At 54.5% G+C, this 19,902-nt stretch overlaps 1 protein-coding gene across 11 annotated transcripts in view; it reads left to right on the top strand.

Annotated features, from left to right (window-relative positions):
* TRIP12 (thyroid hormone receptor interactor 12) overlaps positions 1-19,902 on the top strand; it is a 1,008,257-nt gene that overhangs the window by 580,023 nt on the left and 408,332 nt on the right. For all 11 annotated transcript variants that reach the window (XM_078668151.1, XM_078668159.1, XM_078668158.1 and 8 more), the window contains one exon: positions 13,527-13,627. In XM_078668151.1, the coding sequence (XP_078524277.1) occupies positions 13,527-13,627 (101 nt within the window). The remainder of the gene's footprint in view (positions 1-13,526; positions 13,628-19,902) is intronic.

The following is a 19,902-nucleotide window of genomic DNA, read 5'->3' as shown; positions in this document are numbered from 1 at the left end:
ATTTTGGGGCTCCCTGAACCTTCCTTCCTCAGATCCCGATAAGAAAAGATCAAGAGAAAGAAGACCCGCTGTGCAGCTGCTAACAGGACGACAACAACTGACTTGGCCCCAGCCCTACAGGCCTGTCGATCCTGGAACCTGCTCCTGACTAATCCCAGTGACTACTGCGGACAGCAACTTTTGGGCACCCAGAGGACCTGCCTGCCTTGACCCTCTTAATGCCTGGGACTCCCATCAGCAGAGGCTCTGCTGCAACAACACCCCTGGTGCCATCCAGGAAGCTGCGGACCAACCAACTCTGCACCCGCCGAGCCCGGCCCGTGCCCGAGTGATACAGGACCACGAGGACGTCTCCCCGGCGACTGGGACATGAAGTCCAGTGCCCAAAGACCCTCCTCGACGACCCCGACTACGCCTGCAGCCTCAGGACAGAGGACCCCTCCGACCGCGACTAGCAGGGGGTAAGATTTCCCGACCTCAAAAGACACCCCGGCGCCCCATGGCCCCTTGTGCCCAACTCCTGGGTGCCTACCTATCCTCCAAGACCTCAACTTACCCCTCAAAATGTTGGTCGCTCCAGAAGATCCTTCGTCCCCGAGCCTGCAGCCATTGTTCCCTTTTCAAGTTCCTAATTAAATAACATTGAGCGCACGACGGCTCAAAAGCACCCTGCACCCAGCCGCCCGAGTGCCCCTGGCAGTGCAACCTGTACCCTATCCTACTTCCCCATTTGCCCTGAGCAAGTGACCAGGAGCCCAGCTCCCACAGCCGCATGGCCTGCTAGCCAGCAGCCACCAACTGGAGGCCCCCTTTCCCTCATTGGATAACATTGGGCCAAACTACCTCTGCACCCGGCTGACCCTGTGCCACTGGGGGTGAACCAACTGTACTTACCTGACCCTGGGGGATCCCAGAGTCTATGCTCCGAACCCTAACTTCACCAGCCAAGTACTCACCTGGAATCTGATAACTCACTTACCTGCCATTGGATAACATTGACTGGTTTCACTCGAAAAATCTTTTAAGTGTGAAGTTTTGGAAACTAAAAATATTCATATAAAATCATCCGAATTATTCACCTATGATCAGGGGAGAAGCCAGTACTGTACCTTGTAGCCCAGAACTGAACCGCAAAAGTAATCCTTACCGGGTTTACTAGTATTCTGTATTTTCTCCATATGAATCCATTGTAAATTATACAAAATACTGAAACGCAATTACTCCCCTGTATCTGAAAGAGACACGTTAGTGATAGATTCCTTCCCTTAGAATATCCCCAGGCTTCAGACTGGGTCCGGAATTTTTTTTGCGTAGCAGTACCCATGCGCGTCGGTTGAAGTCGTCCGCGGCTCCACGTCTGTCGTGGGCGCCGTGATAACGTCGTTGGAGTACTTAGACGCCGCCTCCGCGTGCTGACGTCAGTTCTTCTTTTTTCCGCAACAGCAGCGCAGATCCGGAAAAAGTGGTACCTTAGTCTTTTTTGACTAAACTTTTTGATCTCTTTTGATCATTCTTTTTCGAGTCATCGACTCCCAACGGTGCTGGTAGGGATGCCAGGTTTTAAGCCCTGTGAGGATTGCGACCGACTGATGTCGGTCACCGACCCTCACTGTCGGTGTCTCCACTGTCTCGGCGTCGACCACGACGACAAGACCTGTTCCAACTGCCGGGCCCTGACTTCGAAAGCTAGGCGGGAGCGGTCCCGCAAGCGACTCGAACTCTGGCAGTCGGCCCCACGCCGAGAGAGGTCCCGGTCCGGACGGAGGTCGAGGGACCGATTGCGGGAGCGGAGCCATCATAGCTCCGGGAGTCGACATCACTCCTCAGGGTCGAAGTCGTCGGGTAAGCACAAGAAGTCGAAGAGACGTCATCGCTCTTCCGACCCCCCCCCCCTCCCCCCCCCCCCCCCCGCGACGCTAGCTCGACGCAGCTGGGGGTTCAGGTGGCACCGCCCACGCGGCTCCGTCGGAGTCGCAGGCGTCGCGTCCGGCCCCATACCCTCCGGTCCCTGGGCTGCGCGCGATGCCGGCGATCAAGCGGTTCCTCATGGCCATGAGATCCCTCTCTTATCCGACGGGCTCCGCGGCGCCTTCGGGCCCAGCGGACCCATCTGGGGGCCCTAGCGGGTCGGGGGCTCCGGCCTCGGCGCCTTCGGGCCCGGCGCCGCAGGCCCCCACTGGGTCCGGTTCCGGATCCGGGTCGTCGCCGGTGGACCTAGCGACCTCCTCGGCGCCGGTCCCTCAGGTGTCACCCCCGGCGCCGTCTTCGGGCGGCGCCGACCCCGATGCCTCCCTCGATCTGGCTCCGGCGCCGCTTCAGACGCCGTTCGGAGAGTTCATCTTTCATGAGCCGGCCCCATCATTTGACCCCCCTGAGTACCAGGAGATGGGTGACTAGGAGGATTGGGAGGGGTCTGAGGACCCTCTGACACGGGAGTGTCAGTCCCAGGAGGACTGGACAGGTGGATTTGGGGATGCCAGCGGTCTGGACACTTTGCCAGACACTGGCTTTGTCTCACCTCCTACCGTGGCTACGGAGGAGGGGGCTACTTACAGTGTGGTGCTGACGCGGGCTGCCAAGGCCTTGGGCCTTGAACTCCCCGTCGCGGCTGTGAGGACTAACCTCCTCACTGAGGTCCTTAAACTGCAGTCAAGCTCGGCTGAGCCTCTGCTGCCGTTTAATGAGGCCTTGTCCGACATTCTTTTGGGCACTTGGTCCAGGCCCGCTACAGGTTCGCCTGTAGATAGGAACGTGGCCAGACGCCACTGCCTGGCCCCGGGCAACCCTTGTTTCCTGTCCACCCACCCCACCCCTGAGAGCCTGGTGATTCAGGCCTCCAATTCCCAGACCGCGTTCCCGCCGGCTCCGCCTGACAGGGAATCCAAGAGGTATGAGCAATACGGCAAAAAGATATTCTCCTCCATAAGTCTGGGACTGCGGTCTTCCAACACCGCCTGCCTCTTGGGCCGCTACACCCACTCCCTGTGGGACATGGTTGCAGAAGTGCTGCCAGAATGCCCGTTGGAGGTACGGGCTAAACTCGGCCAAGCCGTTGTGGAAGGCCGAGATGCGGCATGTTATTCTATTCGGTGTGGACTGGATACCACCGACTCACTGGGCAGAGCGATGGCAACGACGGTGGCGATTCGTCGCCACGCCTGGTTGAGGTCCGCCAACTTCTCGGCCGATGTCCAGAGCACACTCATGGACATGCCGTTTGATTTCCGTCACCTTTTTGGCGATCAGGCAGACCATGCGCTTGAGCGCTTTAAGGACTCCAGGGCTACGGCCAAGTCCTTGGGCCTTTCGGCCCCGCGCCAGCAAACGGGTGCCTTTCGCTCCTTTCGTGGCCAAGGAAGGGGTGTACCCACACGTGCTGCCAGCCACGCACCGCAGAGTAATGCCCAACGCAGTGGCGGCTGTGGCGGCGGTCGGGGACAATGGCGAGGACAGTCCACACCTTCCCCCGCATCATCCGCCTCAAAACCCTGCTAGTCCGTGCTTTCAGGCCCATGTGACGCCAGTGGGGGGCAGGGTTCGCCATCACCACCTTAACTGGCGCACTGTCACATCGGACAGGTGGGTGCTGCAAATCGTCCGAAGGGGCTACTCCCTCCCCTTCGAGGCGACTCCTCCAGCCATGCCACTGCAGAACCACCGCGTATCGGGGGATCATTTGCGACTTCTGCAGGAGGAGGTTACGGCCCTCTTGGCCAAGGGGGCCATCGAGCGCGTTCCTGGGCCAGAAATAGGGTGTGGTGGCTATTCCCACTACTTTCTGGTTCCCAAGAAGGGCAAAGGGGGCCTACGCCCTATCTTGGACCTATGGAACATCAACGGCTTCCTCCGGAAGGAGAAGTTCAAAATGCTGACACTGGCTCAGGTGGAGTGGTGTGGCTCACTGGTTAGAGGCGGCAGACCCGGAAGCAGAGGACAGCCCGGGACCAGGGTTCAATTCCCGACGCGTCAGGGTCGTGGACCAGGGTCAGCGGACTCGATAATTCTCGCCTCGGAGCCTACTCTAACCAGGGATCACACTCGGCATTAGCTTGCCTCATCTCCACAACGGCCCCCCACAAACGCCGGGGATGCCTGGTTTCACCTTGGAGATACCCAGTAGGGACCATCTCACAGGGAAAGCCAGGACGGGTTCTCCAGCGGTCTATAGCGCAGAGATACTCCTTCGGGAGTCGATTCTAGCGCTTTAGAAACCCACATTTAATTAATTAGCTGCCCTGGACCCAGGAGATTGGATGGTAGCGTTGGACTTGCAGGACGCTTATTTCCACATCCCCGTCCTGCCGGCCCACCGGCGTTACCTGCGGTTCACGGTTGGCAACGAGCACTTTCAGTTTACCGTGCTCCCCTTCGGCCTTACCAGCGCCCCACGGGTGTTCACAAAGGTGATGGCGGTGGTCGCAGCTCATCTGCGCAGGTTAGGGGTTTGTCTTCCCCTACCTAGACAACTGGTTGTTAAAGGCGGGCTCGCCCGAGACAGTCGTCAGCCACCTCTAGACGACGGCAGACCCCCTGCACCAGCTGGGGTTCTCCATCAATGTGCCGAAGTCACACCTGTGTCCCTCTCAGAAGCTCCTCTTCATCGGAGCGATTCTCGACTCGGCGCAGTTTCGGGTTTATCCGCCCGAACAGCGGGTTCGGGATATTCAGGCTCTGATTCCACTCTTTCAGCTTTTATCCCGGATCTCGGTCAGGTTGACGCTGCGGCTTCTGGGGCTGATGGCCTCCTGCATCCTTCTGGTGCATCACGCCCGGTGGCGGATGCGAGCTGCAGTGGGACCTGAAGTTTCAGTGGGCCCAGCATCAGGGCAACCTCTCCGACCATGTCCTGATCTCGGAGGGCACTGCGAGACAGCTGCAGTGGTGGCTCACGGACCGCGATTGGGTCAGCGGCAGATCCCTCTCCCTTCCCCAACCGGAGCACGTAGTTGTGACGGACGCGTCCCTCCATGGCTGGGGAGGCCACATGGGAGAGGCGGAGATCAGAGGCCTCTGGTCTCCGGCGGAGTCCCGGCTCCATATCAACCTTTTGGAGCTGTGGGCGATTCGTTTAGCACTGAAGGCATTCCTCCCCTCTGTCCGGGGGAGTGTAGTGCAGGTGTTCACGGACAACACCATCGCCATGTGGTACTGCAACAAACAGGGCGGGGTGGGGTCGTGGACCCTTTGCCAGGAGGCTCTGCGCCTCTGGCAGTGGCTGGAACATCAGGGCGTGACCCTGGTGGTTCAACCCCTGGCAGGTTCTCTGAACGCCAGGGCGGACGAGCTCAGCCGTCGGTGCATGATGGATCACGAATGGCGTCTGAACTTGGACGTGGCGCAAGGCCTCTTTCAGCAGTGGGGAGAGCCTTGGTTAGATCTATTCGCCACAGAAGAGAACGCGCAATGTCATCAGTTCTGCGCGTTGGAATTTCCAAGGCGCCACTCGCTTGGATACGCTTTTCGTCGCGAGTGGAGTTGCGGTCTGTTGCGAACCTGTCCAGTCTCCACCTCCATGCTTGGAGATTGAGCGGCGACAGTTGAGGCCATTTGACTTGCCTCCTGAAGTCTGTAATGTCATTCTGGCGGCCAGACGCCCTCCACAAAATCGGTATACGCCTGCAGGTGGAATAGATTTGTGGCATGGTGCACAGCAAAGGCTGTGGATCCTCTTTCTGAGTTTCTTCTCTTCCTTCTCTCTCTCGCCCAGCAGGGCTCTGCTCTGGGCTTGATCAAGGGCTACCTTTCTGCCCTTTCAGCCTTTCTAAGGCTGCCTGATCAACCTTCTTTGTTCAAGTCCCCTATTGTAACTCGTTTTCTGAAGGGCATCACACACATGTTCCCTCCTGTTCCGTTTGTGATGCCTCAGTGGGACTTGAACCTTGTTCTTACCTTTCTGATGTGTGCTCCCTTTGAGCCACTTCACAACTGTCCTCTCCGCCTTCTTACTCTGAAGACTGCTTTCCTGGTTGCCATCACCTCTGCCAGGATAGTGAGTGAGCTCCAGGCTCTTTCATCCAAACCACCCTTTCCTTTCTGTCCATCCGGGCAAGGTTGTGTTGCGGACTAGACCATCTTTCCTGCCCAAGGTTGTCACGGCCTTCCATATCGGGCAGTCTATCACCTTGCCCACCTTCTTTGCGCCACCGCATCCCTTTTAAAGAGGAAGAGCGGCTCCACCGTCTGGACCCAAAACGTGCGATTTAGTTCTATCTGGTTAGCACACGCCAGTTCCGGGTGGATGACCAACTCTTTGTTGGTTACGTGGGCGCTAAGAAGGGACGGGCGGTGCACAAGAGGACCATCTCTCGGTGGGTGTCTTGTGTATCAAGGCATGTTACTCCTTGGCGAGGAAGGAGCCTCCTGTTGGGCTGCGAGCCCATTCCACTCGGGCCACGGTGGCTAGCACTGCCCTGGGCCGGGGAGTCCCCTTGCAGGACATCTGTCTGGCAGCTACGTGGGCATCCCTGCACATGTTTGCGAGACACCACTGCCTGGACAGCCAAGTCCGGAGGGATGGCTTCTTTGGCCGTTCCGTCCTCCAGGACTTTCTGGTGTGATTATTGGTTCGCAGACCCACCACCGGGGTTGGTATTGCTGGGGTATCTATTCTAAGGTAAGGAATCTAATACTAACCTGTTTCTTTTAGATGAACAAGTTACTTGCCTTCGGTAACGATATATCTGTAAGAAACAGTAGTTAGTATTAGATTCCTTACCGCCCCACCCATCCTCCCCGTTCTGTGAACCGATATCTAGGGTTACCGTCATCCCCTTTCAAGGCCCTAGTTTCAATGGCACCAGTGTTGGTTTTTAACATGGCTCTGCGTTTCTAGCGCGGAAAAGCGGTGTCTAAGAACTGACGTCAGCACGCGGAGGCGGCGTCTAAGTACTCCGACGACATCATCACGGCGCCGCCGCCGACGATTGCGGAGCCGCAGACGACGCCTACCCACGAGCAAGGGTACTGCTACGCAAAAATGTCCGGATCCAGTCTGACGCCTGGGGATATTCTAAGGTAAGGAATCTAATACTAACTACTGTTTCTTACAGATATATCGTTACCGAAGGTAAGTAACTTGTTCATCTGATAGAGACTACTAGCCGCAGATTCCTTAACGTAGAATTAGCCCCAGGCAAGAGACTGGATCTGGAAATTTTTTGCTCAGCATCCCTGCGCACCAGGGGGGGGCGGCATCACGCAACTTCGCCCAGGCATCGTACGTGACTTCAGCGAGGTCGCATAAGTCCCACCCCAGCACGCCTACGTCCGTTTTTTCCTTTTCCGCATGCATTACGGATCCGGTTTATGCTCCTGGCCTGTTTAGGCCTTTTCCTTCGATCTTTCGTGTGTTGTGGAACAGTGCACAGATGCCTTCGGGCTTCAAGGCGTGTTTGTCTTGTGGACGCTTGAGGTCGGCGACGGACCCTCACCTCATTTGCATGTGGTGCTTGGGGAGGATCACAGCTCCACTGATTGCGAGGCGTGCCAAGGGTTGAAGCTGAAGTTGCGGCGGGAACGCCGGATGAAACTTCTCTCGGCTCGCATGTCCAGACCGGCTTTGTCACCTCGCTCAGTCACTGCGGAAGGTTTTCGGAGCGGCTGTCATAGTCGTCGCCCTCATCCCTCTCCTGTGCCACAAGAGCGTTGCTCCCCTGTAGGTAAGTGTTGCAGTTTGGCCCGAGGGCTGGTTTCCGGCATGTTGGGGGCGTGGGCTCTCCGCGGGTGATGCGGCCTGCATATCGTCCCCCTATCCACCGTTCCCCGGTGAGGGGGCATCAAGAGCCCAGATGGAGACATATGCGGCGGCTTTGTAGGCCTCGCTGGATTGTCCTACTTCTTCACCTCCTGGGACGTCAACCGATCCCTTGCGCCATGCCGGGCCCTCTGCAGCGTCGCTGGCGGCGACTGGTTCGGCTCCAGGCTCGGAGGATGTGGTAACGTTGGGGTCCGACCCTTCGGGGGAGCCCTCCTTCAGACCACGGTGCCTTTGCTTCGCTGCAAACTCCTGCGGGAGTCCCTGTGGTGTCGCTGCAGGTCGCCGGGGTCTTCAGTCGCATCCCTGAGCCCCCCCTTGGCCCTTTAGACAGGTGGCGATTCTGTCTGAGGCAGAGGTGACGACGCTGGCAGCTGCTGGCCCTGGCTGTGCCACAGTGGTTGGCGGACCCCTCGTCCCTCCCTGGGCCCTTCTCGTCTCTCCATGCTGGCGGCTGCCTCGTCGGAGGTCGAGTAGGCCTTGGCGCCGCCGTGGGTCGGCGGGCCCCCCTTTTGGGTCGAGGCGGGCGGGGAACTCCTTTTCAGTCCCCGGGTCCCTCTCGTCCCTCCGCACAGGTGGCTGCCTCGCCGGAGGTCGAGTCGGCCTTGGCACCGCCGTGTGGGTCGGTGGACTTCTCGTTCGCCCATGGGTCGAGGCTGGCTGGGGACTCCTTGTCGCTCTCAAGGTGTTTCTTGTTACTCCACGCAGGCGGCTGCCTCTTCGGAGGTCGAGTCCACGCCTTGACCACCTCCGCTCCGGTGCCGTGTGACAAGGTGGAGGCCGGTCCTGCGTCTCCTGTGGTGTTGGATGACGACGACGACGCCCTGCTCCAAGTTGCGGATTGTACAGCAGCGGACCGGCATTAAATCATGGATTCATCCTGTGGATTCATCCTCGGACGCCCCCTCTTCCCCAAAGGTTGGGCGCTTGCTGGTGTCGTCCTCGCTGGAGATGGGCCGCTGCATCTTGGCTTTCTACCCGAAGTCATCAAAAGACGGCTCATTGCCGCGGTTTTCGCCGGAGGACCACAGGTCCCCCACTCTTCTGCGCCTCTTTCTCCTTTTCAGGCCTGGCCTTTTTCCACTCAGCTTGGTTTAGGGAATGGCCGTCTTAGTTTGCAGCAGTCGTCCACGGAGGAGCTGCATTTCCCACCACGGGGCCCCACGGAGGCGGGTGTGGGCTCCGCTCGCGCTGTTTCCACGGCTGTGGGAATTTTGCGCATGGGAGATCCGGCTGCCCATTTCCCTGCGGATCATCTTTTGGAGGTTCTACACCAGGGCTCTGGTGGAAGGGAGCTGGTGCTCCCCTTTGTAGGTTCGCTCCATTCTTCTCTGACGGGGACTTGGGGGCGCCCCGTCACAGGGGATCTGGTGCCCCAACACCTTCTGCACTGGCACCTTCCAGCGCCGCATGACCCAGCATGTCTTTCCCTCCACTCCTCTGCCAGTGGCCCCCTTTTGCGGACCGCCTTTCCTTCCCTGCCGTCGCTGTTGGCTCCACCCTCCCGGGAGTCTCGCTGGCAGGACTCCTGGGGCCTCAATGTTTTTTTGGGTTTTTTTGCAGAGTTTTCTATAGTACGAACTAGACCCAAACCGAATCGGGCATCGGAGCGCTTTACTTAGCACCAGTTACGTTACATGTTACGTTACATGAGGACACACAATCACTTTTATGCACGGGGAGATTACGTGATTTGCCCAGAATCACAGGAGGTTTTGGTGTTGTTACCGAGACTCAAACCCAGTTCTCCAGGTCCGAGGTCGAGCGCCCTAGCCGTTAAGCCAACTCCTCTCCCCATGTTTGCTTCAACCAGTGCGGCTCTGCGGGCCCTTAACACTTTGTGTGTTGGCTAGGGCCACATCTTGCTTGTGGAACTCGGCGATGTCCCTTGGATCTGCAGCTTCTCAGGAGGGTGCTGGTGTTTACTTGTATCTTCCTCAGCTTAATACACGTTTGGATTACTTTCGTCTCCAACCTGAAACACAAGCACCATCTTTATGTGCATACCACCGACCTACACAGGTATGCGAGGCTCTCTATCCCGCGATCCCTCTTCTACCTGCCTGCCCCCAGGGTCTGTCCTACCTTTTTCCGCTTAATCTAATCTGTTCATTCATTCTTGATACTACTTGGTATCAGTCCAGATTTCTCCCCCGCAATTTAGTCCGTCACATCCATGCGACCTTCCCCTCGTTTTCCCCATTGGGGGTCACGCACATTCTCATACCTCTACTCACAACCCTGCGCCCTTCAGAGCCTCTCAGCATCCGATCCCTCTTCACCCTGGCTATCTCAAATTCACCATCTAAGGCATACTCCACGTTCTGACTGCCCCCCTTGAGACAACTCCCAGCCTCCCCCCACATGAATCCTTCCCAGATCTCATCTCCCCCGACCCTTCATTATTGCCCCGGTGACCTCGCCCATGTGCATACGACTAGCTAGTTACGCTTTTCCCTTTGCTAGCTACCTCACCGTACCTGCATCTTTGCACTCTCATCCCGCTTTCCCTCCCTCCCCATATCTGTTCTTTCCCTCCCACAGCACCCGCTAAATTGAACAGCCCTGTCCTGAAGACGATCCCTACTCAAGAGGATCGAAACGCCGTCGACTAAACAGCGCAAAACATGGCACTACTCTCTTATGACTCATTGCAAAATTAATACCAATTCATTCGTACAATTTAGATCATTCTTGAGTCATATGTTCCCATTCACTGTATATAATCTTCACTATTGTTCACCTTGCGCCGCTCACGCTGTCCACCTTGTCACTTGCATCGCCACCTATGTCACTTGCACATTTTTAGCACCAAGTGCAAACTTGGGTTGTTTTTGATTCATCCTAGAACAGTGCAGCTTTAACTGTTTTCTTCCCTCCCTAGTATTGTTTGTTTAAATAATTGATGAATAACAATCATAATATCTAAAATTGGAATCAAGTCTCCTTATTTCTCTTGCGGTAATGTTTTCAACATACATGCATAATTGTCTTTAAAACAATACCTGTTGGGATACTGTTTGTTTTACCTATCGTTCTACCCCAATCCCGATGTGGTTTATAGGTCACACTCCTGTCATTTCTTACAAGGTGTTGACTTGCGGCACCATGCGTTTGATGGCCGGGACCTGGCAGCGTTTATTCTTCGCTCCGCTCTTGACATCTCGGAGGTGCTTGGTCATGCCATGGCTTCTTCGGTTGCACTTCACCACCATGGTCTTGGCTTCGGGACATTGTGTTCCCGGAGAATGTGCGGGAACGGCTGGTGGATCTTCCCTTTGATGGCACCCTCATGTTCCATGCACTGTCGGACTGTGCCATCCGGAGGTTCTTGGCAGAACTTCTCCTCCACCCCCATCCCCCCCCCCCCCCCTCCCCTCCTCAGTGACCTGTGGGTTGGTCTGGATTTTGTGAGCTGTTCTTTCGTTTGGGTAAGTCGCCCCCGTTGTGTGATCTGTGTGCTTCATGTACCTGAGAGTCCTCTTGTTGGGACTGTGGCTCTTTTGGCTCCTGGCTGGCCCTTCTTGACTGTGTGTGTTTTGTTGAAGGTTATTCACACCAGGTTGGCCCTGAGATTAGGCCTCCTGTTCTCTTGGCTGCTTGACAAGCCTTCTGCTGTTTTTTTTTTCCCCGCAGCTATTTCTGTTGTCCTCTACTGCGGAAGTTTCTTCCTAAGAGTGTTCCCATGTTTGGGACTAACTTACCCTATGTGGGGTACTGGTAGCTGTTATATAGCTCGTTATGTGCTGGGGAGTTGTGGTCGCATTCGGGTCTCTGCCCTCCATGGCGCGTATGTACTTGCAGGTGCAATTTCCTTGTGCTGAACGAGAACGCCTGGGTGGCACCCCGAGGTGTCCTTCTCTGGGGTTGCTGCGCTGTTTGTCAGGTCTGACCCTGCTGTCTACAGCCTGGCGTTGACTCTGGTCTGCTCCTTTTGAAACATGTGTGCATACCCCTCTCTGTGGTGTGTCCGGGCCTTCTTCACCCTCATGTTCGCTGGCCTGGGGGTTGGGAAGGTTCTTGTGTTCCTCCCTCTTTTGCAATGCAGGCTACCGGTGTTCCTGGGTGCCCCGGGCTGTTCTTCCCTCTGTCTCCCTGTCTCCTTAGACCCTCTGGGTTGCTCTTCTTCCTTGCCTTGGATGGCTGTTCTTTAGCCCTGTAAGGATGTGGGGTGCTTCGGCCTCCACTTGCCTTGTTTCGTCTGTTGAGTGGAATGTGCTTCCTCTTTTCTCCCTTTCTTCTTCCCCCACCCCCGTGGGATCGGTGGCGTTCTGCTATGGGGGTTCCCCATGCCTGCGGGGACGGGGCTCCTTGCCTGGTTCCCTGTGGGGCCCTCTGTTATGTCCAGGCCAGTGGGGCCCTTTCGCAGACCCTCCTTCCCCGTGGGTAGGGCTAGGGTATCGATTCTACGTTAAGGAATCTGCAGCTAGTAGTCTCTATCAGATGTACGAGTTACTTACCTTCGGTAACAATGTATCTGGTAGAGACTATTCTAGCCGCACATTCCTTCACGGCCTGCCCTTCCGCCCTGTTCTGTGTGGGCTTTTGGCATGGTCTTCTGCACTTGCCTCCCGGTGGGTGGCTGTATCTTCTGAGAGTGCATTCTTTCGCTCTTTTAACAGGATGATTGTTCTGTTCTTGTTTCCTCCTCCTCTTGACTCTTTGGAGGATGGAGTTATATGTTCTCTGCCCCTCTGGTCCAGGTTAGGGGCTTGCCTTCCATTTCTTCCCTCCTCTCCCTTGGTTACTAGGGATCTGGTCCCTCTGCCTCCTTCTGGGTTGGGGGTCATCTCACTGTGCCCTTGCCCCTTGGGGGAGTTGTCCCACTCTGTGCTGGGGTTCCCCTGGAGATTTGTCGTTCCTGCTTGTCTTGAGACCAGTTTCCCCTTCGTTGTTCCTGGTTGGGGTTGTAGTCCTGCTGTATGTTGTCGGGACAATTTTACTTGTGTTCCTTGTCTCCAGAGGGGGCTGTCTACATCCTGGCAGGGTGACTGTTCAGGGCTGTACTGTTCTTTTTCTTTCCCTGCCTTTGGCTGCTGCAGTGTTGCCACTGCTCCTTATGGTGTTGTCGCCATTTTTTTCCCAATTTTTCCGCTCACTGTTCCCATAATCCCAGTTTTGGTTGATGTCTCCGCATTGTGGCGCGGAAAAGTTATCCAAAGAAAACTGACGTGGGCGCGCCGGAGTGGGACTTATGTGACCTCGCTGACGTCACATACGCGGAGGACGCTTGAGCGGAGTCGCGTGATGCGCCCCCCCCGGCGCGAAGGGATGCTGGGCAAAAAATTGCAGGATCCAGTCTCACGCCTGGAGATAATTCTACATTAAGAAATCTGCGGCTAGAATCGTCTCCACCAGATACATCGTTACCGAAGGAAAGTAACTCGTACTTCGGGGAAGGTAGCTGGCTGACTTTACTCAGCATTTCATACTAAGCATTTCTAACTTTTATTAGACTGCACAAGCAGACCTCTATTCCAATGGGCAAGAATACGATAATCTAAGGTAGAGTCTGCGTGCTGATACATTGTGAGTTTCAGTTCCACGATCACAAGTTATTCTCAAAATCGAAACTTAAGGTTTTGAAGTAAAACTGTGCTATTTCGAACTCAACACTAAAAAGCACCACAGTATACAGCATGTGAACCTACAGCACAGCAAGCTCAAACATTAGGTGACCCTTTTCTTACAATGCACATCGGTATTGATCTTTTTTTGATGTCTGTATTTCCTAGGTTTGCTGTCCTATTAATTTTTTATAATTTTATCCTAGTCGACTTAGTGATGTTCTAAAACGAAAACGTCTGCCAAAGCGTGGGCCACGAAGGCCAAAGTATTCACCTCCAAGAGATGAAGATAAAGTAGACAATCAAGGTAACATTTTTCTTTTTCCTTTACCTGAAGTCTTAATAAAATATCACTTTCTGAAAATGTACACAAACCTAGTAGGAAGATAATAAATGACTTACATAATACTTTTAGGTTTGATTGAAATTGCAGGTAATCAATAAGTGAAATATATACGCAAAGTGGTTTCTCTTAGCTAGCCACCTCAAACGATAAACTGTTTAAATGTTAGTTTTGCCTTTAATTAATTGGTCAAACATACAAGCCTCCTGGGTCCAAGCCTCTATTTACCAGTCCACTGCTTTAAAGTTTACTTGCTTCTGAATGTATGCGAGGTGTACTGTCCTGCTGTAGGTGCTTCATATTTTTGTTTTTTTATGTTGAGGCTGCCCTCTTATGCGAGGAGAACATCCAAAAAGCATTACCTTTCTGAGATGGAGGGCTATTGTTTCTTAAGTAGGGTGACGCCCAGTGTGAGAGTGCCATCTTTCTTGCATTGGTATGCCCCTACTTTTTTCTGAACTGCTGATGTGCTTTGACTGAGTGTGCCCTGGGCTCCTGCCAACCAGGTACCCAGGGCCTGTGTTCCTTCCCTAAAACAGTGTTGAAACTAAAACCCAATTGGCATCTCTGGCCACCTGTCAGCCCCTAGTAAATGGTACCCTAGGTACCCAGGGAATGGTGACCAGAGAAGACCCCTAAGGGCTGCAGCACTTATTGTGCCACGCTTAGGGGCCCTGTACCCTGACACCCTCACACTGCCTTTGCAGGCTGAGTGTCTAAGTACAGAACTAAACAGGTCGACATGGCACACATCCCTGTGTGCCATGCCCACAAACCCACTGCCCTAGCATACATCAGTCAACCCTCTAGCTGGGTGCCCTATGCCAGTGGTGTCGGCACAGGTGCATGACCCTGTGCCCCTACTGTACCCAGGGCCATTCCTGGGCACTGTAAGTGCGGTGATGCCATTAAGAGTATATGGTGCTGGGAGGTCATCATTACGAACTCCACACCACCATAATGGCTACACTGAAGACTGACAAGTTTGGTATCAAAGTGTTCGAGGCATGTGGGCTGCTAAATTCATATCTTAGCATTAGATCGCCGCCTAGTGTTGGGTCCGGATGATCGCACATTGTTGTCTTGGAAGAGTCTTCGAAGTATCCTGAGATAGGTGACTCCTCCCCTGGACTACAGTGCGCATGGGCATCGGCTCCATCCCCAGATTGTTTTTTTCCGCCATTGGGTTCGGATGCGGTCTCGACGTCTCTCTGTCGGAACCGAGGAAAACTAGCTTTTTTACGGCCAAAAGGCCTTATATTCTTTGCGTCGGTATTGTTTGCGCACGGTCTCGAGTTCTTCCGTCTCTTGGAGTCGGAAGCAGCGGAGTAGTTTCACTCTTCGGACATCGAGGCCTTCTCATCGCGACACGACCGCAACTTTTCAGCATGGAGCGGAGTCCGTTTAAGAACTGTCCGCTCTGTGGGTCCAAATACCCACATATAGACATGCACCCGGTCTGTAACAAATGCCTTTCACCAGACCATAACAAAGACAACTGCATGGCCTGCGCAAGATTCAGGTCTAAGAAGACACTCGAGCTTCGGCGCGCGGTGCGCCTTGAGGCCAGACAAGCGGCCCCGGATCCAGAAAACATCTTCGGCGACCGAGAAGAGGAGGACCAGAGCCATCATCTTCAAATCTCCCCGCCCGAGACGGAGGTCGAGGCAGATCCGGAAGACGACGACGGAGTCGTGGATCAAGGCCTTGAATACGTCGACGAGGTAGGGGACGTCGAAGAGATTTATGGGGCCGCGGAAGATAGCTCAGGGGACGAGCTATGCCCCGAAGGTTACGAAAATCAAGATCGGGTCACGGGATCGCCTGTCGGCCTTACCCAAGACCCCGTACCGCAAGCCACGGCCCCGCCTTCAGGCCCGGCCACGGACATACTTGCTGCGCAGCCAGTATCGAAACCGAAACTGAAACCTACGGTATCGACTACACCTAAAATGGCCGACCCAAAATCGAAACCGAAACTTATGGATTCGAGCGTCCCTAAGATGGCGGCCGTACCACCAAAAACGGCTAAACCCGCTGCTTCATCGACTCCGTCGGCCTCCGGTCCACAGAAGTCGAAGAAATCTGTCGATTCGAAATCGGCGCCAGAGGAGGGATCCTCTAAGAAGGGTGGTCGGCACGGGTCAACCGCTGCGACGCCGGCAAAGCCCGCCAAAGCCAGCGACACGGCTCCGGTTCCGACTGGGACTGCGTTAGTCGGACGCGTGGTGGAAACGGAGCCGACAAAATCACAAGGATCGAAGGCTGGAACATCTGCGCATCGGTCCAAGGACTCTGGGTCGGCGGCTGCGGCATCATCGTCCAAAACACAGAAGGGCCGACAGGACGTCGAATCCGAGGGCAAGGTCAAGACCTCCTCGTCGGTGCCAAAGGCCACTGTAAGTGACGCGTCCCTCATTGCCTCTTCACTACAGAGAATCAGGGAGAAGGCCTCTGCTACGTCGGCTCCGATGCCATCGCCACAGAAGCCGATGGTCGTTCCGGTGAAGCCTGCGGGTAACCTTCTCTTCCTTCTGCCGCCAAAAGAGGCGCCAAAGGCCTTTTCAACAAAATCGACGCCTAAGAAGTCGGATTCTTCAACGGCAGGGGCTCTTTCAAGTCGGGTACTCGACTCAGAAGAGGATTTTATCGACGCAGACACAGGCAAATTGACCCTTTACAAGAGGAGGATCACTTCACAGCCAGTGGACTCCTATGTCATCCCCCTGAAGAAGAAAAAGCTTCCCCAAAACGCTTCAGGCCTCATGGAACCTATCCAGCCTCCTCCAAGAAGGAGCCCAACTCCTTCTCCAGAACACTCTGAGGGTGAGGGATATGATGAAGATGACCAATACACTTTCCCCATCAATGAACCAGATGCACAGCCAGATTCATATGATGACATTGGTGACCAAGGCACCCAAAATGTGGGGCAAGACCCACAGCCTTTCAGTGCACGTGCATCCCCTACAGAAGATTCTGCAGGTTTTCATGCACTCATTGAGAGGGCAGCTGCTAATCATGATGTGGACATGCATGCTGACCCGGTAGAAGAAGACTTTCTATTTGACACTTTTTCAGTCTCTGAAAGGACAGTAAAGACACTGCCTATGCTCAAAGGGGTCCTCAAGCATGCTGCGGACATCTTTAAAGAACCTACCAGGGCGAGAGTGGTCAATCCACGTATCGAAAAAAAGTACAGACCAGCACCTGCAGACCCTGCATACATTCGGGGACAGTTGCCGCTTGACTCCCTGGTGGTCGCAAATGCCCGCAAAAGGGCCAATTCCCAAACAACGGGTGAAGCTCCTCCCCCGGATAAGGAGTCCAAAGTGCTAGAGGCTGGAGGCAAAAGAGTAGCTGCACAGGCTGCCAATTTTTGGCGTATTGCAAATACACAGGCACTCTTGGCACGTTACGATAGGGCGCATTACGACACCCTAGAGCAAGTTTTACAACACCTGCCTCCGCAGTTTCAAGAGGGCACCAAACTGCTTATAGAGGAGGGAAAACTGATCTCCAACGCAGCCATAAAGTGTGCACTTGATGCCGCGGACACAGCCGCTAGGGCCATTAACACTAGCGTCATGCTGAGACGACAGGCGTGGCTCCGCATATCGGGGTTTAAACCTGACATTCAAACAACCATACTTAATCAGCCAGTCAATCCTGATAGACTGTTTGGTCCAGATGTTGACACCACCTTAGAAAAAATTAAAAAAGACACCGAAACTGCTAAGTCTATGGGGGCCCTACAATCAACAGTTTCGTGGCAATAATTTTCGTCGCTCAGGTGCACGTGGAGTCACCAGAGGACAGATGGGTCAACAATCACAATTCTCTAGAGGTGGAGCACAATCCTCGTTCCCCAAACAGAACAAGGGGGGTTACCGAGGAAACAGCACCAGAGGACGCGGCAGAGGGAACAACAACTCCCGCTCCTCTACCCCAAGCAAACAGTGACTCTCTGTCACTGCCCCCCGACCACTTAACACCTGTCTGGGGGAGACTACAGCAGTTCCTGCCCGTCTGGAGAAACATCACCACAGACAGGTGGGTGCGACAACTTGTCCAGTACGGTTATTGTCTAGAGTTGAAATCCACTCCACCCAACATTCCACCAAGGCAAAGGCCTATGTCCGCAGAGCACTTGCACTTATTGCAGCAGGAAGTGGTGGTGATGCTGCAAAAAGGCGCAATAGAGCTCGTGCCAGTGGGAGAGGAAGGCACGGGGGTATATTCCCTGTACTTCCTTATTCCAAAGAAGGACGGATCTCTCAGACCCATTCTGGATCTGCGTCCCCTCAACCTGTATATACTGTCAGAACATTTCCATATGCTTACACTGCAGCAGATTCTTCCCTTGTTAAACCAAGGGGACTTCTTAGCAACCTTAGACCTCAAGGATGCTTATTTCCACATTCCACTGCACCCGTCCCACAGGAAATACCTCAGGTTCACTATCCAAGGCAGGCATTATCAGTTCAAGGTCCTACCCTTCGGAGTCACCACAGCCCCAAGAGTGTTTACCAAGTGTCTGGCGACAGTTGCAGCGCACCTCAGGAGGCAGAACATACATGTCTACCCCTACCTGGACGACTGGCTCGTTCAAGCCAAGTCGGAACAACAGTGCGCCGCGGACATGTCGACTACCATTCACCTCCTTCACGATCTAGGTTTCTCGTTGAACTACCCAAAGTCGCATCTTCAGCCGGCACGTGTCCGGCAGTTTCTAGGTGCGACGATCAATACCCTGACGGCCATGGCTCAACCAAACCAAGTCAGGATAGACAGCATGCAGTCTCTAATCCAGAAGTTCAGACCACAACACTCACTTCCAGCGAGAGTGTTCATGCAGTTGATAGGCATGATGGCCTCCTGCATCTTCATAGTCCCTCACGCACGGTTACATATGCGCCCGCTCCAGGAGTGCTTAGCAAATCAGTGGACACAGGCTCAGGGACAATTAACAGACCTAGTGTTGGTTACCAGTCGGGCATATGACTCTCTGCATTGGTGGAATCCACACAACCTTTGCAAGGGCCGACTGTTCCGGGACCCAGTGCCACAGATTATCCTGACAACGGACGCATCTCTCCAGGGATGGGGAGCTCATCTGCTCACTTACACAGTGCAGGGACTATGGACGACGCAGCAACAGAAGATGCACATCAACTATCTGGAACTGATGGCAATCTTCATGGCGCTCAAGTCCTTCATTGTACATCTGTGCAACAAGGTAGTGTTAGTCCGGACGTACAACATGACCGCGATGTACTACATTCAAAAGCAGGGGGGCACCCACTCGCCACAGCTGTCTCATCTGGCTCAGGGCATGTGGCGGTGAGCCATTCAGAGGAACATCTTCCTCATGGCAGAACACCTCCCGGGCAAGGACAATCAGATGGCGGATCTGCTCAGCAGATACAGCCATCAAATGCACGAGTGGGAGTTACACCCATCTGTACTCCACCCGTACTTCCAGCAGTGGGGTCATCCGGAGATAGACCTGTTTGCAACAAAAGAAAACGCAAAATGCCAACACTTTGCCGCCAGGTTCCATCACCCACAGTCGCAGGGGAATGCGATATGGATGAACTGGTCAGGCAAATTTGCGTACGCTTTTCCGCCAGCCCCTCTGATACCGCTGGTGGCAAGAAAGCTAAGGCAGCACGCGATGACTCTCATCCTGGTTGCTCCAACGTGGGCTCGCCAAGCATGGTACACCACATTCCTCGAACTCTCAGTGGTGCCGCATCAAAGACTGCGCCTCACGCCCAGACTTTTGACGCAGAACCATGGAGAAATTCAGCATCCAGATCCGCAACAGCTCAACCTGGCGATCTGGCTCCTGAAGTCCTAGAGTTTGGATACCTTAACCTACCTCCAGAATGCATGAACATCATCAAAGAGGCAAGGAAGCCAACTACCAGAGCATGCTATGCTGCAAAATGGAAGCGTTTTGTCATTTACTGTACAGCCAATGACATCAACCCGCTAGATGCATCTATCCCTAACATCATTTGCTATCTGCTGCATCTTTACAAGTGCAATCTAGCGTTCACTTCTATTCGGATACATCTCTCCGCCATCGCAGCTTATCTTCAGAATAGGCAGCATCTCTCTGTCTTCAGAGTGCCTGCCATTAAAGCTTTCCTTGAAGGTCTGAAACGAGTCATTCCCCCAAGAACACCGCCAGCTCCGGTGTGGAACCTCAATGTGGTCCTCACCAGACTGAT

The sequence above is a fragment of the Lissotriton helveticus genome, chromosome 11, assembly GCF_964261635.1.
Source record: "Lissotriton helveticus chromosome 11, aLisHel1.1, whole genome shotgun sequence".
Lineage (NCBI taxonomy): Eukaryota > Metazoa > Chordata > Amphibia > Caudata > Salamandridae > Lissotriton > Lissotriton helveticus.
Note: the sequence above shows the minus strand (reverse complement) of the source record. Positions and strands in the feature narration are given on the sequence as shown.